The sequence below is a fragment of the Mytilus edulis genome, chromosome 4, assembly GCF_963676685.1.
Source record: "Mytilus edulis chromosome 4, xbMytEdul2.2, whole genome shotgun sequence".
In the NCBI taxonomy this organism is placed as follows: Eukaryota; Metazoa; Mollusca; class Bivalvia; order Mytilida; family Mytilidae; genus Mytilus; species Mytilus edulis.
In genome coordinates, this window is record NC_092347.1 from 85397474 (window position 1) to 85425173 (window position 27700).

General features: G+C 33.1%; 3 protein-coding genes across 6 annotated transcripts in view; 2 read left to right on the forward strand and 1 right to left on the reverse strand.

The window, feature by feature from the left end:
- LOC139520837 (integrator complex subunit 14-like) overlaps positions 1 to 18054 on the reverse strand; it is a 30303-nt gene extending 12249 nt beyond the window's left edge. The window contains exons 1-6 of the mRNA XM_071313818.1: positions 17953 to 18054; positions 15120 to 15305; positions 13894 to 14064; positions 13214 to 13599; positions 12650 to 12798; positions 5140 to 5287 (exon numbers count right to left, since the gene is read on the reverse strand). Of these exons, the coding sequence (XP_071169919.1) occupies positions 5140 to 5287; positions 12650 to 12798; positions 13214 to 13599; positions 13894 to 14064; positions 15120 to 15281 (1016 nt within the window). The 5' untranslated portion in view covers positions 15282 to 15305; positions 17953 to 18054. The remainder of the gene's footprint in view (positions 1 to 5139; positions 5288 to 12649; positions 12799 to 13213; positions 13600 to 13893; positions 14065 to 15119; positions 15306 to 17952) is intronic.
- Positions 6408 to 8193, forward strand: LOC139520836 (uncharacterized). Its single transcript, XM_071313817.1, has one exon. The coding sequence runs from the start codon at positions 6425 to 6427 to the stop codon at positions 8123 to 8125; it is 1701 nt and encodes a 566-aa protein (XP_071169918.1). The 5' UTR covers positions 6408 to 6424; the 3' UTR covers positions 8126 to 8193.
- Positions 18055 to 18075: 21 nt separating the features above from the next.
- LOC139520839 (sodium/potassium/calcium exchanger Nckx30C-like) overlaps positions 18076 to 27700 on the forward strand; it is a 105145-nt gene continuing 95520 nt past the window's right edge. For 2 of the 4 annotated variants that reach the window (XM_071313821.1, XM_071313823.1), the window contains exon 1: positions 18076 to 18191. The gene's annotated coding sequence lies outside the window, so the exon portion shown is untranslated. Of the gene's footprint in view, positions 18192 to 21526; positions 21662 to 27700 lie in introns of those variants that run through there. The other 2 variants (XM_071313820.1, XM_071313822.1) reach the window with 1 other exon arrangement.

Genomic DNA, 27700 nt, shown 5'->3' on the forward strand with positions numbered 1-27700 from the left:
GCCACCATTCCCTCTACTTTCTGACTACCATGTAACAGAACAGTAAATGATGGAACTTTGGTTACCTACCCAACCTGTGTCAAGGCCACCATTCCTTCTACTTTCAGACTACCATGTAACAGAACAGTAAATGATAGAACTTTGGTTACCTACCCAACTTGTGTCAAGGTCACCATTCCTTCTACTTTCAGACTACTGTGTAACAGAACAGTAAATGATGGAACTTTGGTTACCTACCCAACTTGTGTCAAGGCCACTATTCCTTCTACTTTCAGACTACCATGTAACAGAACAGTAAATGATAGAACTTTGGTTACCTACCCAACTTGTGTCAAGGCCACCATTCCTTCTACTTTCAGACTACCATGTAACAGAACAGTAAATGATGGAACTTTGGTTACCTACCCAACTTGTGTCAAGGCCACCATTCCTTCTACTTTCAGACTACAGTGTAACAGAACAGTAAATGATGGAGCTTTGGTTACCTACCCAACTTGTGTCAAGGCCACCATTCCTTCTACTTTCAGACTACCATGTAACAGAACAGTAAATGATGGAACTTTGGTTACCTACCCTACTTGTGTCAAGGCCACCATTCCTTCTACTTTCAGACTACCATGTAATAGAACAGTAAATGATGAAACTTTGGTTACCTACCCAACTTGTGTCAAGGCCACCATTCCTTCTACTTTCAGACTACCATGTAACAGAACAGTAAATGATGGAACTTTGGTTACCTACCCAACCTGTGTCAAGGCCACCATTCCTTCTACTTTCAGACTACCATGTAACAGAACAGTAAATGATGGAACTTTGGTTACCTACCCTACTTGTGTCAAGGCCACCATTCCTTCTACTTTCAGACTACCATGTAATAGAACAGTAAATGATGAAACTTTGGTTACCTACCCAACTTGTGTCAAGGCCACCATTCCTTCTACTTTCAGACTACCATGTAACAGAACAGTAAATGATGGAACTTTGGTTACCTACCCAACTTGTGTCAAGGCCACCATTCCTTCTACTTTCAGACTACCATGTAACAGAACAGTAAATGATGGAACTTTCATTACCTACCCAACTTGTGTCAAGGCCACCATTCCTTCTACTTTCAGACTACCATGTAACAGAACAGTAAATGATAGAACTTTGGTTACCTACCCAACTTGTGTCAAGGCCACCATTCCTTCTACTTTCAGACTACCGTGTAACAGAACAGTAAATGATGGAACTTTGGTTACCTACCCAACTTGTGTCAACCCAACTTGTGTCAAGGCCACCATTCCTTCTACTTTCAGACTACCGTGTAACAGAACAGTAAATGGTGGAACTTTGGTTACCTACCCTACTTGTGTCAAGGCCACCATTCCTTCTACTTTCAGACTACCATGTAATAGAACAGTAAATGATGAAACTTTGGTTACCTACCCAACTTGTGTCAAGGCCACCATTCATTCTACTTTCAGACTACTATGTAACAGGACAGTAAATGATGGAACTTTGGTTACCTACCCTACTTGTGTCAAGGCCACCATTCCTTCTACTTTCAGACTACCATGTAACAGAACAGTAAATGATGGAACTTTGGTTACCTACCCAACTTGTGTCAAGGCCACCATTCCTTCTACTTTCAGACTACCATGTAACAGAACAGTAAATGATGGAACTTTGGTTACCTTCCCAACTTGTGTCAAGGCCACCATTCCTTCTACTTTCAGACTACCATGTAACAGAACAGAAAATGATAGAACTTTGGTTACCTACCCAACTTGTGTCAAGGCCACCATTGCTTCTACTTTCGGACTACCATGTAACAGGACAGTAAATGATGGAACTTTGGTTACCTACCCAACTTGTGTCAAGGCCACCATTCCTTCTACTTTCAGACTACCATGTAACAGAACAGTAAATGATGGAACTTTGGATACCTACCCAACTTGTGTCAAGGCCGCCATTCCTTCTACTTTCAGACTACCGTGTAACAGAACAGTAAATAATGGAGCTTTGGTTACCTACCCAACTTGTGTCAAGGCCACCATTCCTTCTACTTTCAGACTACCATGTAACAGAACAGTAAATGATGGAACTTTGGTTACCTACCCTACTTGTGTCAAGGCCACCTTTCCTTCTACTTTCAGACTACCATGTAATAGAACAGTAAATGATGAAACTTTGGTTAACTACCCAACTTGTGTCAAGGCCACCATTCCTTCTACTTTCAGACTACCATGTAACAGAACAGCAAATGATGGAACTTTGGTTACCCACCCAACTTGTGTCAAGGCCACCATTCCTTCTACTTTCAGACTACCATGTAACAGAACAGTAAATGATGGAACTTTGGATACCTACCCAACTTGTGTCAAGGCCACCATTCCTTCTACTTTCAGACTACCGTGTAACAGAATAGTAAATGATGGAACTTTGGTTACCTACCAAACTTGTGTCAAGGCCACCATTCCTTCTACTTTCAGACTACCGTGTAACAGAATAGTAAATGATGGAACTTTGGTTACCTACCAAACTTGTGTCAAGGCCACCATTCCTTCTACTTTCATACTACCATGTAACAGAACAGTAAATGATGGAACTTTGGTTACCTACCCAACTTGTGTCAAGCCCACCATTCCTTCTACTTTCAGACTACCATGTAACAGAACAGTAAATGATGGAACTTTGGTTACCTACCCAACTTGTGTCAAGGCCACCATTCCCTCTACTTTCAGACTACCATGTAACAGAACAGTAAATGATGGAACTTTGGTTACCTACCCAACCTGTGTCAAGGCCACCATTCCTTCTACTTTCAGACTACCATGTAACAGAACAGTAAATGATAGAACTTTGGTTACCTACCCAACTTGTGTCAAGGTCACCATTCCTTCTACTTTCAGACTACTGTGTAACAGAACAGTAAATGATGGAACTTTGGTTACCTACCCAACTTGTGTCAAGGCCACTATTCCTTCTACTTTCAGACTACCATGTAACAGAACAGTAAATGATAGAACTTTGGTTACCTACCCAACTTGTGTCAAGGCCACCATTCCTTCTACTTTCAGACTACCATGTAACAGAACAGTAAATGATGGAACTTTGGTTACCTACCCAACTTGTGTCAAGGCCACCATTCCTTCTACTTTCAGACTACAGTGTAACAGAACAGTAAATGATGGAGCTTTGGTTACCTACCCAACTTGTGTCAAGGCCACCATTCCTTCTACTTTCAGACTACCATGTAACAGAACAGTAAATGATGGAACTTTGGTTACCTACCCTACTTGTGTCAAGGCCACCATTCCTTCTACTTTCAGACTACCATGTAATAGAACAGTAAATGATGAAACTTTGGTTACCTACCCAACTTGTGTCAAGGCCACCATTCCTTCTACTTTCAGACTACCATGTAACAGAACAGTAAATGATGGAACTTTGGTTACCTACCCAACCTGTGTCAAGGCCACCATTCCTTCTACTTTCAGACTACCATGTAACAGAACAGTAAATGATGGAACTTTGGTTACCTACCCTACTTGTGTCAAGGCCACCATTCCTTCTACTTTCAGACTACCATGTAATAGAACAGTAAATGATGAAACTTTGGTTACCTACCCAACTTGTGTCAAGGCCACCATTCCTTCTACTTTCAGACTACCATGTAACAGAACAGTAAATGATGGAACTTTGGTTACCTACCCAACTTGTGTCAAGGCCACCATTCCTTCTACTTTCAGACTACCATGTAACAGAACAGTAAATGATGGAACTTTCATTACCTACCCAACTTGTGTCAAGGCCACCATTCCTTCTACTTTCAGACTACCATGTAACAGAACAGTAAATGATAGAACTTTGGTTACCTACCCAACTTGTGTCAAGGCCACCATTCCTTCTACTTTCAGACTACCGTGTAACAGAACAGTAAATGATGGAACTTTGGTTACCTACCCAACTTGTGTCAACCCAACTTGTGTCAAGGCCACCATTCCTTCTACTTTCAGACTACCGTGTAACAGAACAGTAAATGATGGAACTTTGATTACCTACCCAACTTGTGTCAAGGCCACCATTCCTTCTACTTTCAGACTACCATGTAACAGAACAGTAAATGATAGAACTTTGGTTACCTACCAAACTTGTGCCAAGGCCACTATTCCTACTACTTTCAGACTACCATGTAACAGAACAGTAAATGATGGAACTTTGGTTACCTACCCTACTTGTGTCAAGGCCACCATTCCTTCTACTTTCAGACTACCATGTAACAGAACAGTAAATGATGGAACTTTGGTTACCTACCCAACTTGTCAAGGCCACCATTCCTTCTACTTTCAGACTACCATGTAACAGAACAGTAAATGATGGAACTTTGGTTACCTACCCAACCTGTGTCAAGGCCACCATTCCTTCTACTTTCAGACTACCATGTAACAGAACAGTAAATGATGGAACTTTGGTTACCTACCCAACCTGTGTCAAGGCCACCATTCCTTCTACTTTCAGACTACCATGTAATAGAACAGTAAATGATAGAACTTTGGTTACCTACCCAACTTGTGTCAAGGCCACCATTCCTTCTACTTTCAGACTACCATGTAATAGAACAGCAGTAAATGATAGAACTTTGATTACCTACCCAACTTGTGTCAAGCCCTCCATTCCTTCTACTTTCAGACTACCATGTAACAGAACAGTAAATGATGGAACTTTGGTTACCTACCCAACTTGTGTCAAGGCCACCATTCCTTCTACTTTCAGACTACCATGTAACAGAACAGTAAATGATGGAACTTTGGTTACCTACCCAACTTGTGTCAAGGCCACCATTCCTTCTACTTTCAGACTACCATGTAACAGAACAGTAAATGATGGAACTTTGGTTACCTACCCAACTTGTGTCAGGCCACCATTCCTTCTACTTTCAGACTACCATGTAACAGAACAGTAAATGATGGAACTTTGGTTACCTACCCAACCTGTGTCAAGGCCACCATTCCTTCTACTTTCAGACTACCGTGTAATAGAACAGTAAATGATGGAACTTTGGTTACCTACCCAACCTGTTTCAAGGCCACCATTCCTTCTACTTTCAGACTACTATGTAACAGAACAGTAAATGATGGAACTTTGGTTACCTACCCAACTTGTGTCAAGGCCACCATTCCTTCTACTTTCAGACTACCATGTAACAGAACAGTAAATGATGGAACTTTTCCATCCTCAGTGGATGCAGGTTCTTCCTCATTCTCATTCTCTTTTTTTACTTCACCATTTTCTTGTTTTGATTCTAAAAGTTAAAAAGAAAAAAGATATGACTATGTTATATTTTTACTCTTATATGCATAATGAAATAATTACACATCAGGGTACCTATTTATTGAGATAATTTGTTGGAGCTGATGTGGATACTCATACACTTTATAAGTTATATCATATACAATAGCTACTATCATTATTATCTTAACATAAATGTATTTATAACAATCCTAAAACAATCTTTTAAGTACAGATTCACAACCATGGTAAAAATAAGAATATATTGTATGTCAGCTGATCAACAACATCATGATTTGTTTGGTCTGGTCCAATCATACTACTCCAATGTCACATGCTTCTTCTAATTGGTTACCGAAGATCTATATTGGTTTTGATGAAAACATTGAAAGATTAACCCTGATTTTATACATAAGAACATAAGCATTTTACTGGGAAATGCATGAATGTGAAATTCTTAAAAACATGGGACATGATTCTAATATGACATTCTTCTTTGGCTTTGGAAATAAAGCAATCTTCTAATTCTAATAAACCATGGGCTGCATGTGATTGATGGGACTCACAATTGAAATTACAACATTAGTTGTATTAATTTTGAACAAAGCCGGAGACCAAACTGTTAAAATGTGCATAGAGCATAGCATGAATGAATTATTTCTTAAACAAACAATGATCGTGATCTTATCTTTCTTGTATTCAGGTGTGCTCCTACTTCTTTGGAGGATTATGCACAGTTGAAGTAAATATAATATCCTGTCTATGTATTTTTTTTAATTAAAAGCAAGGGCATTATTCACAGTAAAATATTGATCATCTTTTGTAAATCTTATTCTTTCCTAAAATCAATAGTTCTTACAAACTTCTATAATATAACATTTTAAATGGTTTTGTTTGTTTGTATATAAATAGGTTACAATGTTTATAACATTGTTTGGTATTGTTTTTGACCCATTCAAAGATGAATTATCAATAAGTGCCTTCAAAATAGTCAATAAACTATGAACTGAGTTGTATCTAAACTTTAATTATCTTTCAAAAATAAACAGTGTATACATAGGATAAAAGTTTGGGTTAACCTTTGATCGGTTTAACAAGGAGATCACCTGATCACAAACAAGGAAGTAGAATACCTGTGTCGTACTTAAACATGGCGTTTTCACAATCAGTCGGAAAAGGACAAATTCCTGTTAGTTGTGGATTATGTGAAACTGATAGACCCATTAAATGGAAGTGTTTAGACTGTGACCTTTTATTGTGTAATCATTGTAAGGAGAAGGTACATTTAAGAGTAAAAACAGCAAAGGATCACAGAGTAATTGATATCAAAGAAATTGGATTACATAAAGAAGAACTGAATTTTGCAAGCATTTCCTGTCAGGGCCATACTGGACAATATACTTGTCTTTACTGTAAGACATGTGACACTCTGGTTTGTCCAACCTGTGTGTCAAAAGTTCACAAGAAACATGAGCTAACAGAAATTCAAGAAGGATATGATATGAAAATAGACGAGTTGAAAAAAGGACAAAGAAAAATTCAAAGGGATAGGAAAGAAATTGTTTCAAAAAAAGAACAGCTTAACCAACTTTTTTTAACAGAAAAGAATAAATACAACCAGGCAAATAAAGATATTTGTAAGCATGAAAAATCTGTAAAAGCAGTGGTAGAAAGGCATTTTAAAAAGCTCCGAGATGAATTAGATATAAATATTGAAACTATTTCTAACACAATCAAATCTGATTTAAATGATGTATCTGTCTTACTAAAACAAACTGATAATAAAAACAATGAAGGCCAGGAACTCATTCAATTAACCGATGCCTCCAAGTTCTTCACAGATGTCAACAATTTTGAAAAATCAATTGACATAAAAATGCCAAATCCAAGGATGAATCATGGCTCAATACCAAACTTTGTTCCAGGGGAGATTACTCAGTCTAACATTGGGGTGTTGGAATTCGATGAAAATCCATCTCATGAAGCAAATATTAATCTGGAAATAAATAAACAATATCAAACTAAACTTGAGTCTGTAACACATGTATGCTTATCTATTGATGAATCCTTCTGGATAAGTTCTGGTAATTTTGGTTTAGTTCAAAAAGTGAAACTCAATGGAACCAAACTAAAGATACTCCTCAGCTGTCAAGCCAATGTTTATGGTATGGCTGTTACTCAATCAAACAATCTACTTTTGTGTCTAAAGGGAACAAGACTCAAAGAAATTAGCAGTAATACAGGTAAAATGACAGACACAGTATTTAATCTGTCACCATTCATTCCCAGAGCATTGCATATCACCAGTGACAATAAAGTTCTAGTAGGAGGTGTTAATAAAGGCTTCCCTAAACCAGGAAGGAGAGTTGTAATACTAATGAATCAGAATGGAGACCATGAGAGAGTGTATGAACATGATCAACATAAACAAAAGATATTTACCTATCCCAGATATATAACAAGTACCAGTACATGTAATAAGAACATACATGTGGTGGATGAAGATGGTGAATTCATTTGCAGAGTAGTAGTGTTGGGACGGGGTGGTGATATAATCAATATCTATACAGGAGATACAGATATCAACAAGGACAGTCCATTCAATCCAATAGACATAGTGACAACACCTAGAGACAATGTTATTGTAGCTGATATGAATACTGATACACTTCATATCCTGAACAACGTTGGCCTTCTGATGACATGTTATAAAACAAGTGACATAAACATAATGTTACCACTTTCTCTTGTATTCACTCAAACAGGACAACTCTACATAGGATGTAGAACACCAGAAGACAGTACAAGCTCTGATGCAAAGTTATATAAAGTGACAATATCAGGATGTTAAAACTTCCATATGCATATAACATATAATTTATATATCAAACAATAGAAAAATTATGTTTGCTGACAGTCACTAGTGTTACAACAGATAATGTATTTTGTATTTTGTATTTTTTCAATCTCATTAAAACAGCTAAACATATTTAATCTTTTTGGGCCATTAGATCCTGACATATAGACATCAAACTGAGATAGTCATATTGATTTATCACATGAAATTCATGTCAAATCTGATTCCAATTAATTTTTAATTGAAATATTCAGTTGTAACATAAACTACTACTGATTCATTTTACATGAGTAACACTTTTCATGGATTGAGAAAAAGTTGTGTATTTGTTGTTGATTTGTCAAACATAAAAATAAAAATATGTGGTATGATTGCCAATGAGACATTTCTCTGTAAGAATCCAAAAGACAAAGCAATTAAAAAACAATTGCTCATGGAAAATTGAAGGTCTTTCCACTCAAAAAGATATATGTGATATGAAAATATTAAAATCCAGCTAAAAATGTCAATTGCAGTGTCTCAAATGGTAGCTTAATGTACACAGATTGCAAAAATATATAAACTCTTGGTTAAAACAAAGATGATAACTTGTTACTTTTGGATTAAAAAATTTCATTTCTGGTATTTTTTTTATAGTTAACTTTCCACTGATTCAAAAAATATATGGTTCTATATACTATTACATTAAATAAGTTAAAAAAGATAGCTTCTTCCAGTTTACACAAGGTAATTTCCCGTTGGCTTTTTCAAGGTCATACTGCTTGTAACATAATGCAAAAAGTCCCATGGCTTTATCATGTATACAGTACATTTCAAAAGGATCAACTCTCCCACACCCTACACCAAGGAAAATGTCGGAGTCACTCCGAAAAACTCCGATATTCCTCCCTAAATGTTGGGAGGAATTTGGGAGTAATCTCTCCCAAAATCAGGTAAATGTTTATTGTGATAGCGAGCTCACTCTCTACACCGAGGAATTAATTGCCCTTGTCCTACTTTGATCTCTACCGGCACACGACTGATAGGGTAATTGGATTACCTGACAGGTAAAGGTTGAAGTAATAAAGAATTATATTTCCGGTCTACTGTATCAGTTTAAGTGTCAAACAGGTGTATAATTTTAAATGTCTTTTAAACTAATTAAGTTTAATTTGTGGTAATAATAAGTCAAAATATTTTCGTATTTTTTGTTAGCCCATCTAAAAATATCCTTACCTTAATGAACTTGCTTTTTAAAAAGAAGGATTATAAAAATATAGTGGAATATGTGAAAACCCAAATATTCTACTTCAAAGTTAAAGTCTTTATTTGAAAAGTATGTGTCTATTAGTTTTGTATATATATATGCAAGTAAAAAGGAAAATTTATTCACCATTCATTAGGCATAATAATGACCCCGTAATAATTGTGCGTTTGCGGCATTTTCTTTTTACGATTATCTCATTGCTGGAATGAATAAAAGATTTAAAAGCAAAATGTTGTTGTTAATTCTTTCAATTGCATTTAAGTTTTATAAAAAATAAAAACTACTTAATTTTGACCTCGATGTCTTCACCAGTAAATTAATATTTTATTTACGGTACGAAATGAACATACTTGTGTAAAAATAACCGGAAACTTTCGCTAAATTAATGAGAGCAGTTTAAAGAAAATCATAAAAATTACGTGTCTGAAAGTTTTGTATATTCAAGTAAAAAGGAAAATATTATTCACCATTCGTTATGCTTAATAATTACGGCATTTTCATTTTACGATTTGTTGGCAGTACGGTAGGATAATAATACATTTCGGTTACAACAGGAATACTTCCACAGCTGCATTAATTCGTCTTTGTATAATATTTATTTTCGCACAATGAATGTAAATTTGTGTATTTTGAACAGTGATCTTAAAAGATTTTAAAAACAATTATTTGCCGTGCGAAGACAATTCCACGATACACATCTCAGTTATCAACAGTTTGGGATGAACTTGAACTTGAACTTGACTTACTTAACAATGTTAAATGCTAAAAATAGTTAACATAAATTTTATCCACAGCACGAGTTTTTGAAAGGGCGGGAAATAATATCGCGTACCAGTAAACTCAGGTGACCTTTCTAGACGACCGTGGGAAAAATCCATTCAAGGTTTCTAAAGTTGCAGAACGACATTTTTGTGCAATCGTATTGAGGCTCCAGAATGTTCTTTTACAATTGAGTAATAGGAATCTAAAATAGAATTCTTTTCCGAATAAACGAGAACACATCTTTGACTATTTGAATTTTAATGTTTTATCTTTCTAAAAAGGAAGTAGACCTGAACATTAGTTATACGTTCATGGTCAATAATATAAATTAACGGTTGATGAAATATTGAAATTATGATTGAAATTGTCCGGGTGGTCAATTGTGTTCAAATGACAATAAAAAGATAAAAGAACTGCCAATTGTAGGCGGTTGGGAAATTTTGAAAATAAAATGATGACTGATTTAACTGGAATAGAATATTATGATGGGCAATTATGAGGTTTGATAATAATTAAAGGATTAGTGACCTATCGGATAGCGATAAGCGGATTACTTATCATCACAACGTAACATTTTTTTGTAAACGTAAAATGATTGAGCGTCATAAACTTGTCTAAAACATGAAGACAGGTAGAATTATAGTAATTTATTATGAAAATATTTTTACACTTTCCAATTTTAACTGACGAAATTGATATAAGTACTTTCGTCAATTTGAAAACCGTTTTGTAAAATACGAAAAGGACGAGCGCTATCAATATCACTTGAAGTTATTTCCTTTGTTCAACAGAGTTGTCACTTTACAGTTTCTGTTCGTAATTTAAATTATTCAAGTCTGTATAAATATACCGAGGTGGTGAAACATAATATTTTACATTGCTCAATAAATAAGTTTACTTGTTGATCCGATGAATCGTGTTACCGTAAAAACAACATGATTTTATTAGCCAGTTGATTTTTAAATAATGAACAATTAATGCACCGATATTGCGTATTGAGTAAGCTAAACAGATTCTAATTGTGGCAAAATCGTCTTTGTTGAAAGAACACAATGTATGACCTGACCGGACTGTAATAGAAACACAAAATAACAATTTTTTTCTTCATATTTTTTTGTATGTACGTTTTATTTCGAAGATAATGACATAGGACAAAACATATAAGATAATAATTATCTTATTTCAAATTATATTGTCACATCTTTATATGTCAAAGAAAGGAAAACATTTGTTCAATTTTTAATACCGTTATTTTAAAGCACACCTGTGCAACCAAGATCAATTAAATGTTCATAGGTAAATTATCTGGGTAATCCGATTATGTTGTCACACGTCGTTAATTTTTAGTACATCCGATGGGCAATAAACCAATTAACAGCCACGTGGTGTTGGGAGAGAATCTTTGGAGGACTTTGGGAGTGAAATCCGCGGTACTCGGTGTGATTGCGAGAAACACGGAAATCAGAGATAAATGAAATCGAATCGATCCTTTTGAAGGGTACTGTACATACATGTATGAAGTAAAAGCAAAATTCAAAATCTTGACCATCAAAATTACATATGACCTTGACTTCAATTTAAAGGGGGAGAAAACTGCCAAATAATGTCCCTATAACCTTTAAACGAAAATATATGTGTTGCACCTAATAAATTAGTAAAAATATGTTGTTGTTTTCTTATACAGTTTTTGAAAAGAATTGAAAATGACACAAAATCCTTCAAAATTTAGAATGTGACCTTGACCTTACTTCTTTTTTTTTTTAAACCAAAGACCTCTAATCAAAATACCCTAGGGTTCTATCACTTATGATTTACCAGTTACAAATGCAAATCACTTTATACATGTATCAAATGCATAATGGGAAATAACTCTCATATAGAGTCTCGAGAATGCTTCGGTCAAAACCAAACCCAACATCCTGAGGATATAACAATTAATTTGGTGAAATAAATTTGCAAGTTTATTTTACTATTGAACCAATCCATATTGAATTTTATGTTTTGTATAATTTATGCTTGTATTGGATTTTATATTTCTGCTCCTTTGGGGTGCTCATTGCAAAATAAAATTATTTTTATTTTGTATTTGTATTTGTTGGGAAGGAGCAGAGGCCAAAAGAAAACAGTGTGTGGGGTTTTCTATGAACAGTGGACCGTGAAAAAGGAGTAAAAACTCTTATTTGGCATTAAAATTAGAAAGATCATATCATAGGGAACATGCGTACTAAGTTTCAACTTGATTGGACTTCAACTTCATCAACAACTACCTCAAACAAAAGCTTTAACCTGAATTGGGACAGACAGACTATGAACAGACAAAACAGACACACAGGCTAGAAAACATAATACCCATAAATGGGGCATAAAAAGTGTTTGGGTAAACAGTGTCAGTTTCAGGAGCATAGAAAGTGTTCGATTTCATATACAAAATATTAATGCAATAACTTTTCGAACAATAGTGGTTAGACAATGATATGATAACTTAATTTTGCAATAATTTTATTACATACCTTCCATCTTTTTGATGTTCTTAGTGGACATTGGTAAAACCAGATGTCTTGACAACATAGGTGGACTAGCTACATCAGCAATATCTAGAAATCCTAAAATTTCCAATGTCTTTGATATATCTACAGAAATATGCTCAAATTCATCTGTTCTGAAAAATACAGAAATATATATAGTTTTAAAACTAGATGGACTGTCAAACTCATAGATCCAAAATAAAATGGCAACATCATGCATGGCTAAAAATTATAATATATGGAATAAGTACATGGTTATTTATCTTATAAAACATTGTTGTTTTGATATAGAAAAGACATTTTTATTTTATTCTTCAACTTGAGGACATATAAAGAAATGGCTGATACTGTGGTCTGGTAGTATTCTGTTAATACACATATTCCTGTGAAGTTACTTATTACTGAAACAGTCTGCTCAAAAAGAACTGTTTAAAGATGATGTTACAAGCTTTGCCATTTGATCTTCATAAATAAATGTGTCATTAGCAAGCATACATGTACCAAACCTCCTTACATTTATACTTATTGAATAATCAAAGAAAAACTTACTTATCATACGGTTCTGGAGCTGGAAATAGCTGAATTGGACATTTGAAATTCCCACAATGCAAAGCACCATGATATGGAGAATAATACTTTTCTCCTAATTCTTCAAACATTGTCTGAACACTTTTAAGACTTAAAATATTGTCTGGTGTAAATATTTCACCACCTTGTCCATTAATTTCTATTAACTTTTCAAAATATGGCATTGAACTTTTAATGTCAGCATCATTGGGATTTCCAACAATGGCAATGTGAAGTTTGCATGGAAATGGAAAAGGAAGTGGAAACTGGTCCTCTGGTACTTTTGGATCCCTCTGGTCCCAGTTTTGGAGGGAGTTCTTCAGTGATTTCTGTCCAATACCAATAGAACCATCAGTTACAAGGATAACCTACAATGACACAGCAATTCAATCATTTACAACCTGTTGTTTTAAAATGCACTTTGAATGCTTTCAGTAATGAACATGATCATGAAGATATAACTGTAAAATTATTAAATCTGATTTCTCTGATCAATAATAAAGTTGTGGCCTTGAAGATAATGTATAATATTAACATAAGTGGTCCCATTATGCAGCTTTCATGGCTTTGGGGTATACAAAATTTTTCAGAACTAGCATTTTCAATATGTACCTGCTGAGTTCTTTCCTTCAAATAGTATTGTAATTTTCTGAACTATTTACCTGACTAGCAGTGCTTGCGTTCCATTCATCATACAATAACTGTCGTATACCAGTTATAGCGCCCTCTATACATGTTGTGTTGTAGGTCTCTGATTTACTTAGAGCTGTCTTTATAGATTCAAAGTCTCTTGTAAAAGGTACCAGCTGCTCCCACAGATATGAAAATACAACCTGCATCAACAAAAACAGGTTAATATTGATTTATGAAAATGAAATTTTGTTGATTTGATTATATAATTAAAAGTGGACTTTCTTTTCTCCCCTAAGACTTCCTTTTATCTTTCTGCCACACATTGTTCCACTTTAGATTCCATCTTTAAACACAAATGCAATACTATATATTAAATTAAATATATTTCAGTTCAAATGTTTTTGCATAAATACATGTATAAAAAATAATCACTTGTCATTTATCTGGTTAAAATAGAGGAATAAACTGTGAATTATGAACTAGAATATCATCAAATAAAAGAACAAAATTAGTTAGGAAATGTCTCCAAAATTTGATTTATTTATTACCATCCAGCAAAAAAAAAATTTCAGTTTATTATTCTTGAAATTACAAGGCCTACAGTAATAAAATATCCTAGATGTTTGAAAAATTACTAGTGCAATGTTAAAATATTTATATTATATAAAAACATTCTGACAACTAAAATATACTGGTCATACTATCGCCATTTCATCATTTTTTTAATCAAATGAACTTTGTGAGCTTGACATATTGTCATACATGTATTATCACAAAGGCAAGAACTTAAGGAGGCTCGTGGGTATAAAAAATTCAGCAAAAAATTAAACATTTGTTTTTTCATCACAAATTTTATTTAATTACACTATTAGTTATTACTTTATAATATGGTACAAAAATCACCCAGACAAATCGATTTGGTTTGGCCACAGATGACTTTAAAAATGCTTATATCATTGAAAAAGCTCCAAATTATCTTCTTTTGGTGCAAAAATGTCATTTTTTTACATTGAAATTGAAATATCTTTTTTAACTCATCGGGGACCTATATTTTTATTTTATATTTCTATTAGGTATAAGATAAAGTTTAATCATAGAAAAAAATAGCAAAATCCTATATTAGAAAAAAAAGTTGATTTAGACCCGCAAGCCCCCTTAAACACTCAATTCATTTGAAACTTTCAATTTTTACACACACACAGTCACAAAATCACCAGGATGCAAGACGATTTCAATAACGTATACAAATTGTTACCATGGAAACAAATTCCAACCGACAGCTTGATGAGAAATGGTCCAATAAAGTGTTGATTCCATGAATTGCTAAGTTCCGTCTCTGGTACTCTTCTGTACAATCTGGTATCTGTACAGGTCGACACATAGACAGGGATACATCCAAGGCTATGACTGTAGGCATTCTTATTATCTTGCACTCTTTTTTCTACCAAAACAATACAAATCAAAATGTTCATTAAAAATGAGGTCACTTCAGCATTTGTTTCTATATAATAAGATGAAATAGTTGGGCAAATTATGACAGTATTTTTTTTAATATTTTGTGGAAATTACTTCTTATCTTGAGCTTGATATATTCATTTAGTCAGTGAAATTCAGAAGACATTACATGTATTTTATATAAATTTTATCTGGTGTAGAGAGGTCTGAGCTTTTGCTCCATGTTGTAGCTATAGGCCTACAGCTAGGCCTTGTTGTGACTTTGAGATGGAGAACAGCAAGAACATGGCTGCAAGTTGTAACTGGTGCAGGGAGGAAACATGTAGGGGTCTACAAGTATGAGAAAGTAATTGAATTTTGTGAGTAAAAATGTCATGAATGTAGGAAATAAAAAATCTGCAATTCAAATATTAAGAAAATGGACTAAGACTTCTTTTAAACTGAGTTTTACTGTGGATATTGCTGTGTATTAGCTATAGTTTTATCTACATTGACTAGAGATATACAATGTAAGGGAGGGTTGAGACCTCACTAAACATGTTTATCCCTGCTACATTTTTGGTATGTCCCAAGTCATAACCTCTGGCCTTTGTTAGTCTTGTATGTTTTTTAAATTTTTGTTCATTTATATAGGAGTTATTTAGTAGGACGTCAATTTTCACTGAACTAGTACTTATTTTTTTAGGGACCAGCTGAAGTTCACCTCTGGGTGCAGGATTTGCTTGCTGCGTTGAAGACCCTTCGGTTGTTTTTTACTCTTTAGTTGGCTTGTTGTCTCTTTGACACATTCCCCATTTCCATTCTCTATTTTATATAGCATGTTACATGTACAAATGTCTCTATATAATATGATTGACATAAAGAAGTTAAATATGTCATACTACCCCAAAATATACATCTTTAATACTAAAAATTAAATTAAAGCATCAATTATTTGCAGGCATTGCACATAGATGCATTGCAACTTAAATATATTTGTATAAGTGCTGTGGATTAAGTTACATAGGGTGTTTGTGGGTCTCAGTCTATTCCAAATAAATAAAATAGCCTTTCAAGACGTTTCAATTATTTAGTATAGTCTCAACAACCCTGATCAGGGGTCTCATTGGGGAGTTATGATCCCAGACCCTGCTTACTGTTTTGTCAGATTCCTCTCTCCCGCAATTTTCATTATTTTTTTTGTAATTTCCCATGTCCCCTAGACTTTATTTCCCGTTTTCTTGGCACAAAAATCATGATAATTAGACTTTCACGTGTCACACTTATCAAAAATTGACAATCCTATGTCACGCTTAGACCCCAATGAGTCGACCCACCTAAATCTGAATCTGATATGATTCACAGTTATGTGTTGCAGTCCCTTGCTCTCATTTTCCAAGATACGTTAAATATAGCAATTTGAGCTTATATGAGTAAAAAAAAAAACAACAGCAACATTGACAGTTTTAGTGAAACACAGAAAACACAGTGTTCAAGCAGGAAAATATATATTGATATACTGTTCCCAGGTACAAGGCATGCCAAACAAAAAAGGCACTGGCTACGGTTACATGGAAATGTAACAATAATAAAAATATTATTGTTACATTGGAGACTAATTGCCGGAATGCAAAGTTGGGTGAGGAACCGATTAATTACAAATGTAACAATAATTACTGAGGCTACGGTTACATTACGTTATTGTTACATGAAAAACAGCAATGTACGCTAGCTAGATTGATTAAACTTAAAAAATCTTCTATAGTTGTATTGCTTCATTCTTTCATATGTACTAAACAATACTTGTAATTTAATACTGATAAATAATAAAATATTTTTAATCAAAAAATGGTGTACAACTTGAATAGTTTTACTACGTATTAATGGTTTTGATGTTCTTAAAGATACTACTCAAGATTAGGAGTGTGACTGTCAAAGGCGAAAAATATAGTTCAATGGTTTCACTTTTTTAAAGTATTTAACTGCACACCTACTCTTATTACTGTCATTATACTTTGGACCAATTTTGTTTATGGTGAAAAAAATAAAACTTGGGATGCGTTTTAAACGAAACTGAAACAATATCAAGACATCCATTTCATACAGCTTTATAACTTGACGCAAATTGATAATCAAAAGCAAAGTTTGCTAACTGTAACTTAAATACTAAGAAATTATGTTTGTACACGTATCCGTGAAGGACGTAATTTCGTTCATCAAAAATGTGTCGGACTTTAAAAACAACTTACAGTGTAATTGTAGAAAATGTCATTTTAAATAAAGAATTACAGTAAATAAATTATATGTTATAAATGTATGTAATAAATGTCCTCAGCTTTTATTATTTAGTACATATTACTAGTCCCATCGTACATTGCTTTTTTCATGTAACAATAACGCAATATAACCGTAGCCTTAATAATTATTGTTACATTCGTAATTAAACAGGTCCTTACCCAACCATGCATTCCGGCATTTAGTCTCCAATGTAACAATAATGTAACAATTATTGTTACATTTCCATGTAACCGTAGCCAGTGCCAACAAAAAAAAGGGGGAAGGGCTGTAAGGCATCCGATCGGAGACCTTTAAATAATATATATACTGGGTTACATTAACAAGCTAATATCATTATAAGATTTGTACTTTCTTACATGTGTTACATCATAGTTTTTAGAAGCAACTTTAAATTTTAGGTAAACATTTAATTAAACCGGAAATACGAAACATGCGGAACTTCTCGATTTTTACCTATCAAATTGACTAAAGTCCCGAAAGTGTAGAATAGAAGCTTCATCAGCAACCGAAATTATGATGAAGAGACAGGTGCTCGAAGAGTAAACATTTATTTCAACAGTTCAGAATTGTTACTGAATTTATCACAAGCACTTGGGTATGGATTTCATGTTTTTCACTACAAAAATGTATTAAGTTGCCTATAACAGTACAATTTGAATTAAGTTCTTAGGTTAATTTCAGCTCATTTTTTTCTGTTAGTAATCATTGAGCAAAAAAACCCAATAATATGTGTGTTCTATAAAACATCAGTTTCAAAAATATTATTGGCAGGTAGGCATTATTTGGGTGTGTGTGTGTGTGGGGGGGGGGGGGGGGGGTCATAGGGTTGAGAAAAAGGGGGGGGGGGGTGGTAATTATATTCTGCATAGATTTGACATACAAATCCTTTGTCAGATCATATGTTACTGTATGTCACATAAATTTGTAATATGCATGCTTCTTCAATAGAAATTCTCACGTAACTATGCATTCTTAATACCGGTAGCATATATATGTAACAAAAAATTTGTTCCGGCGTAACATTTGTTCCACCAGAACAAATTTCATAGGAAATATGTTCCACCAGAACAAATTTCATAGGAAATATGTTCCACCAGAACTTATATCAAAGAAAATATGTTCCAGCACTATAAAATTTGTTCCGGAACTATTTTTTTAACCAAGTGTGAAATAAGTTCTGGAACAAAAATCACAGCACCATGAGTTTTGTTCCAACATTAAAATAAAAAAAAAAAAGTGAAATAAGTTCCTGTGATATTAGTTTTGAACAAAGGTATTTTATAGAAATCAATGAAAATGTTCTGCTCGAACTTATTTCACAGAAAATAAGTACTGTGCTTACATGGGGTACATTTGCAATTGAAGGCATGACTGTAGGATGAATATAAGAAATAAAAGCAATGATAATGTATCATAATTTGTTTCTCTGTTTTATTGTTTATAAATGTGGTATTCAACCTCCTTGTTTCTTGATGATCTGTCATGGGTGTTCTAATCATACATGTTCTTAGCTATGGTCATTGCAGTTTTTAAAGAGTGTGTCTTTTGTTTCTTTATGTCTTTTAATATAATTGATCAGTCACTTTGTCCAAAAAGTACAAATGTTCATCTTTAACTATAATACTTTTTTTTGCAGAATGACTTATATTATTATTTCTTATTCTACTCTTTCCTGGTTCATAATTATTATATTATTAATTGAGTATGTTATTAAAGTTTTGCTTTACTCCGAATGATCCAAATTGGATGATTACACTTTTTATTTATCATTATCAATATAATACATGTTTTTTATAGTGTTGTCAAATCGTACACTTTTGCCTAACCGGTTACTCGGATAATCGTTCGACCGATTAACCGGTTAACCGGTAGTTTGAGTTGGTGCTTGCAAGCCTTATCAGTAGTATCCTTCACATGGATATAAGATGTGGTATGAGTGTCAATTTAACAACCTGTTATCTAAGTCGTAAATTTATGCTTTTAGAATTGAAGTTTTTCCTCTGGCATTATCAGGCTTGTCTGTGAGGATTCTTGCGAAGTTTGACTTTTGATAAGCAACTACACCGTATCAACTATAGCGTTTGTACCAACTTCAGATTGAAAAATAAAATAAAAAAAACTACTTGATGTCGTGGAATTAAATGTGTTTGAAAATTATTATTCTTTCCTTTTCACTTGTTGTCTCCGAAAATGATGTGGAGTGTTTCATTTTGAGTGATTAATTATAAAAAGAAGATGTGGTATGATTGCCAATGAGACAATTCTCCACAAGAGATCAAAATTACACAGAAATCAACAACTATAGGTCACCGTACGGCCTGTTTCTTTACTTTGTTTGCATGTTACTCGTATTATCACGTATGCATTGAGCACATTCACATTGGTTTGCATTTCACAATTTTTGAGTTAGCATTTCGTTTAAAGTAAGACTAAACCTTGCACGACGGAGGTTGCACATTTAGATGTAAGTTTACACAATATTAGATCAGAAATTTAAACGAAATAATGAAGTAAATCGTAAAATTTAATCGCATTACTGATTTAGAGTTACTGCTAAAAAAAACAAGTATACTAATTATGTTTCTTTAGATCCTGCCCCGAGCTGAGAGACAAATTCTAATTAATTTTATGTTGATGGGATTAACAATAGCAATCAATTTACAGTCAAATTAATTACCACGACGATATTTTTAAGTAAAACCTAACCTTTTAATAATTTCAATACAAATTTATATAAAATCTATCAAAATTGAAAAAAAGTCCGGTTAACCGGTTAGCGTTTTTGGTATTCGGTATTCGGTCGTTCGACCGATTAACCGGTTAATCGGTTAACCGTTGACAACACTAGTTTTTTATAATGACTTTAAACTCACTCATGACAAGTGCTCAGTATATACATGTAAGATAGCTTGTTTAACCAGTGGAACATATTTCACAGACAAGGAACAAATCTCACAAATCCAGAACTTATTTCACCAGGTAAGGAACAAATCTCAAAAACATGGAACTTATTTCACATGGTTAGGAACAAATTTCACCAACCCAGAACTTATTTCACCAGGTAAAGTGTGGAACTTATTTCATAGAGATGGAACAAATTATATAGATATTGTCTGTGAAAAAAGTTCTCCCAGAACATATTTCCTGTGAAATAAGTTCCACTGGAACTTTTTTCACAGGAACAAATTTTGGCTCACATATACACTAAACACAAAGCGACAAGGATAAGTCCAAAAATGTATCAAATCATTTCAATGCCATTCACTGGATGTGTGCACATGGACCGATAGTAACATGAACCTGAACAATAAACCAAGGGTGAAGTCAGATGTTTTGAAATGTTTAATTGTATAATCTGTTTTATATGGGAGCTCCTTCTTGTTACTCATTAATCAAATATATATATACATGTAGAAATATAAGAAGATGTGGTAAATTGATTGTCAATGAGTCACAACTCTCCAAAAGAGAGCAAATGGCACAGAAATTAACAACTATAGGTCTTCCTTCAGCCTGTGACAATGAGCAAAGCCAATATTGTTCAAGTCCCTGAAATGACAAATGAAAAAAAAACAAAAAACAAAAAACTAAAGGCCTGATTTATGTACAAAATAATGAACGAAAAATTAATACGTTCAATAGGTACATTTGTTTAGCAAGAAATGATAACACCTGAATTACAGGCTCTTGTCTTGGGACTTACACAGACATTGCAAAAAATACATTGTAGTGGAGTGATCATTGCAACAATCATGCATGACAATCAAAATTCATAAATTATAATTCAGAAAACCCTGAGAAAGCGATAGTTCTGATCTATGTTAGTATTTAACTTGGACCTTGGTCTTGGATATACCAAGAAATCTAAAAAATTTAAATGGTCTCTCATTATATGGGTTTTATATCTAAGAACCTTTGTATTTTTTTGGATTAATTTTTTGGCATTTGCCATAGTAACTAAACATGCCGGTAAAAACTGCTGGCTGCAAACAGGTACAGGGCTCCAACTACTTCAGAATCATAGAGAGAAGTGATTTTTCATCTTGAAAAAGATGGAGAGAAATGGTGAGACTTATTTAAAAGAAAAAGAAAAGTGCTCCTTCCCTAGCTAGTTTTATAAAATGTGGTTTTTATACATTGATATTTTTTGCCATCTGTATCCTTTTATTACTATTACTTGATAAATTTCCTAAATGAATAGTAAAGAAAAAAATGTTAAGTCGGCAAAACGATTGTTGAAAAATCAATGCTAACTTGTTTAATGGAAGTCTGATACATCAGATCGCCAGATACCATATGCATGATGACTAGTACCCAAAGTAGCTCCACTGTGGTTTAAGAATGAAATGAATCAATCATAGGGTATAAACTGATGAGAGGTAAAAAGTATTTATCCTGATAATATCTCAACAGTTTTTGTCGAGCCTGCAACTTTTGTTGCAGAAAGCTCGACATAGGGATAGTGATCCGGCGGCGGCGGCGGCGGCGGTGTTAGCTCACTTCTTAAAAGCTATATATTTTAGAAGGTGGAAGACCTGGATGCTTCATATTTTGTATATAGATGCCTCATGTTACGAAGTTTCCGTCAGTCACATGTCCATTGTCCTTGACCTCATTTTCATGGTTCAGTGACCACTTGAAAAAAAAGTTCAGATTTTTTGCAATGTTAAATTCTCTCTTACTGTAAGTAATAGGATAACTATATTTAGTATGTGCGTACCTTGCAAGGTCCTCATGCCCGTCAGACAGTTTTCACTTGACCTCAACCTCATTTCATGGATCAGTGAACAAGGTTAAGTTTTGGTGGTCAAGTCCATATCTCAGATACTATAAGCAATAGGTCTAGTATATTCAGTGTATGGAAGGACTGTATACATGTCCAACTGGCAGGTGTCATCTGACCTTGACCTCATTTTCATGGTTCAGAGGTTATAGTTAAGTTTTTGTGTTTCGGTCTGTTTTTCTCATACTTTATGCAATAGGTCTACTATATTTGTTGTATGGAATGATTGTAAGGTGTACATGTCTAGCGGGCAGATGTCATCTGACCTTGACCTCATTTTCATGGTTCAGTGGTTATAGTTAAGTTTTTGTGTTTTGGTATGTTTTTCATACTTTATGCAATAGGTTTACTATATTTGTTGTATAGAATGATTGTAAGGTGTACATGTCTAGCGGGCAAATGTTATCTGACCTTGACCTCATTTTCATGGTTCAGTGGTCAAAGTTAAGTTTTTGAGTTTTGGTCTTTTTATCTAATACTATATGTCATAGGTCAACTATATTTTGTGTATGGAAATATTTCATGATCTATATGTCAGTCGTGCAGGTTTTATTTGACCTTGACCTGGTTTTCAAGGTTCATTGCTCAGTGTTAAGTTTTTGTGTTTTGGTCTATTTTCTTAAACTATAAGCAATAGGGTCAACTATATTTGTTGTATGGAAGCATTGTTAGCTGTACATGTCTGCCTGGCATATGGTTCAACTGACCTTGACCTCATTTTCATGGTTCATGTTAAGTCTATGTGACAGTTGTAATAAAGCTTTAGATTTAGGAGTATCAACATAATATCAATGATTAGTAAAGAAGGCGAGACATTTCTGTGTGTGCACTCTTGTCTACAAAAATCATGATAAGTGATTGTTAAAATACAATGTATATTAGTACATGTAGTTCTTATTATGATTAATCAAACTTTCCAACAATAGATTTTTGAATTAGTTGTAACTATAATTTGATCTTTTGCAAGCACTTTCACCTGATCTTATGATATCCATGGATATTTAACATCTCATTCAATATATAGATCCTGCTATTTTTTGTAAACCAAGAATATTTTCATCAAAAACATTGCTATTCATGTAATTGTTCATTTTTATCTCGGTGTCAACATCAGTACTTCATTTGAACATAGTAAAGCTTGCAAAAAATCTGCATCCTTTCATGAATAATTAGACATGCCTGTAAAAAGAGATGAGAATATCTCACTATAATGACAGGCCTGTCAAATAGGAGAACTTGACTAACATGAAATTCAGGAAACGAAAAATCACAACAATCAGTAAACACACCTTCTTCATTTTCTGTGGAAATTTCTAACAATTGTTTAGAATCAAGTCATTATTTTGCTGCATTTTCAGGGGGTATAATTTCTTTTAAATCTTAATAATTTTGTAGTTGTTCACACCTAACGCAAGGCCATGGGTTAGTTGTCTTATTGTCTTATATACAAAACATTAAAAAAAGGTATTTAAGAAAAAAATGCCAGGTAACTTAAAAAATTTCTTGCATTCCGGTCTTTTTGTGAAAATAAACAAGAGTTACTTCCCTTGTCACAATATACAGTCTACTCCATACATTTTCCTAATTTGCTTATTAAACAAATTTCATAATTCAATTTTTGGATAAGTCATTAAATCAGTGATATTTTCAAGTAAGTTTTCCTCAAAACTAACAAAATAAAAATGGGGAGTTGGCAATTGCAGAATAAAAAATGTACATCTTTACATTAATTTCATTGCATAAAGATAGAAATTATCATGTTTATCTTAAAGACTTTACTAGCTATTGAAAGGTTCCCATCTAATGTTTTATTTAACATGCATGAAATGTTTGCCACTGGATGTTAAGCAACCATCAAACAATCAATTAATCTAATAGATATTTTTCTAACCTATATAAGTTTGGAATGTGTTGTTTTTCCCACTCTGATTATTTATAAATCACATGCATTCACAGCTGTTTTATATTTTGATCAAAATCATTCAGACTCTCAGAATAATTTTTTGTTTCATAAAATATTTAAAGTTGAAGTAATTTATTTATGATATATACAAGAAGAAAACATTTTGTAATTAGTCTGTTTCCTAAAGCCAATTGAACATAAATCACATTAAACAAACAACAATTAATTAATCTTCCAAAAGCAAATAATTTGTCTCTAATAGCCTATTGGTTATCTGTAGGTCTATATTCTGTTGTTCACTACAATGAATAAGTACTTTTGACGATTTCCTGAATAGCAATGAAATGATTTATTATTTGTCTCTCTCTGTGGCCTGTAAATAAGGTTATGTTGTTATGAAGGGTTTTAAAATTTGTCTCTCTCTGTAGCCTGTAAATAAGGTTATTTTGTTATGAAGGGTGCATGCAGGGACTTAAACTACGAGTACTGTATGTTTTTATTTAAAGTGTTTATCAATAGTTACTTTGGTTTCTTCACATGATGATTTGTCTGCTGGGGTAGTTATTTCCATTCTGTAGCACCTGATACAAACCAGACAATTTATTTTATTTAAGATTTTAGATAGTTTCCAAATCCCATTGTATTTGTTTTTGTTATCCTCTTGCATCAGCTACAATATGACGGTTAAGTTTTGCTGCAAGAATAGATTCAAGATGATAATCATTCCAAACAAAGTAACAAATTTTATAACCCTTTTGTTTTTCAATCTTCTATATAGTATGAATGATTGTTAGATTTTTCATAAATTTGGACCAAATCTATATTTACAATTCTATAACAGAATAGTTATACTGCATCAGTGCATGAATTTTCACTAACAATGAAGGATTTTTATCTAATGAGGTAACCTTGATCTGTATTTAATAATGGGTCCACAATGTAGACAAAATAAATCCATGGAATATTGCTTATGACTACTCCAGTTCTTTGTATTATTATAGGTCTCATTAATTACACTATTGAATGTAACATGGAATATTTGATGGGAATAAGGGACTCTTTTTTATTTTGCTAAACCAATGTCTTTTTATACTATTTAATTTGTATTTAAGGTAGATCATAAGTAAATCTTTTTTGAGACAGAATTTTCTTATACTTAGCCAGAATGAAGATTTTAATATGCTCTTTTCAAAAATATAATAAAAAGTAGGGGTCACCGTGCTATTTTTCAAGCTATGAGTCGTTGAAAATTGCCTAAATTTGGTTAGATTGTTCATGGAAAAACACAATTGTGTGCATAAAAAATAATCTATGAGATAGAATTTTGAAATAAATTGTGAAAAGATAGGTTTTGTCATATGTTTTAAGAAAATAAAAGGAAAAAATGGTGTCACCGAACTTGTTTTCTTGCTACAAGTTAAAAGAAAAAAAATCCCTATCTGTCCAGTATAAATTTTTTACTAAAAGAGTTATCTTCCCTGAAATGGCTCGTTTGGAAAAAATGATTCAAAAAGCAAAATAAAATGATATTTGGTTAATTATTTTGTATTATACAATAAATTGCCAAGTTTTCTTTATATTTATTAAACAGTCTTACCATCAAATTGCAAATCTGTCCAAATTTGCAGATTTTGGCAAATAACTAGACCGATTTTTTACTGTGATTGTTCAATCCAAGATGGCGGTATACCATGAATCTACCTTAAATCCTTTTCCACTCCTTATTGAAGTTATTGCCCTTCAATGATAATTTTTACCAATTTTTAGAGGTCAAGTTATTAAATGTACAATGTATCTTGAAGAGTGTTAGATACAAGAACAAGAATGTATATGTTTTTTTCTTTTTCTTGTAGGGAATACAACAACAAATGATGAACAAGATATAATCTACAATAAGTCAATACTGTGGATTAATTACTATTCATTGGATACCAATTTTCATGGATTTTGTAGTTACATGGACCTAGGAACCACAAACTCCAATGTCCAACGAATTATGAACTGTATATATGACTGTATGTAGACTTTGGCAACACCATGAAATCAAATATCCATGAAAATGAAAATTTTCCTTAATCCATGAACGCTGGTACCCACGAAAATTAATGAATCTAATAATATAGGGTTATTGCATGAATATTGGGGAATATTGTCCCGAGTAGAACTTTATATTGTACGAGCTTGCGAGTGCAATATATGTTCTACGAGGGACAATATCCCCAATATTCATGCAATAACCCTTTTATTGTATAGCAATATAATATTTGAAAGTAAAAATTGGTTTAAACTAATATTTTGTCATTGATGACGTCATGAATTTTGAAGATTTATTGCACTAGTGCAATATTGGAATTTATTGCACGCTAACTTTTGGTTACTTTCTGTGGGAAATATTATATTGCTATACAATAATAAGAGTTATTGACTCTAAATGATGACATGTGATCAGTTTTAGTTTTTTGCATAATGTCTTAAAATCTTATACTTGAAGAAATGAAACTAAAAAAAAAATGAACATAAAAATTAAAATTGATTACAAATGTAGCTACACAAGATCTACAAATAGATCAATCTAATAATAAGAGTTATTGACTCTAAATGATGACATTTGACCAGTTTTAGTTTTTTTGCATTATGTCTTAAAAACTTTATACTTGATTGATTTGATTTGATTTTTGGTGTTTTAACAACACTTTTAAGCACCGCATTTAGGCTATTTCGTGGTGGTCAGTTTTCATTGGTGGAGGAAGAAATAAAAAAAAAAAAAAATGAACAGCAAAGTTGATTAGCTTCACAAGATCTACAAATTGATCAATTGATTGAATCATCAATCCTTTTGCAGGGGTTGTTGCTTCTTTACAACTTTTAACACAATATTTTTTCCATCTTCTAAATTGTAATGATAGAGAGATAAAACCTCTTCCTAGCAATTAATGATAAGCAAAACAAGAATTTTGGTCCAAATAATGAAGTATACGTATGATCATCCATGATGAGGAGAAAAGGATTTTTATTATTTTAAATTCTATGAATTGACTAAAATATGAGTGGTATCATCGATTGCATGTTGCAACTGGCCTTCTAAATTGTAACTGTTGCTGAACCAAAGGAGTAGGTTCAGTAAGACCCCTTTTTGGCCTTTTTTTGTTTATGAGTTACATATTTGTTTTTCATTCATTTTTTTTTTACATAAATAAGGCCATTATTTTTCTTGTTTGAATTGTTTTACATTGTCTTATCAGGGCCTTTTATAGCTGACTATGAATGAGGTATGGGCTTTGCTCATTGTTGAAGGCCGTACGGTGACCTATAGTTGTTAATGTCTGTGTCATTTTGGTCTTTTGTGGATAGTTGTCTCATTTGCAATCATACCACATCTTCTTTTTTATATTCTAGCTATTTATTGGAAAGTAGAATG

What these genes read in the sequence shown, in the direction of transcription:
- LOC139520836 (XM_071313817.1), top strand. Translation starts at nt 6,425, where the DNA reads ATGGCGTTTTCACAATCAGTCGGAAAAGGACAAATTCCTGTTAGTTGT.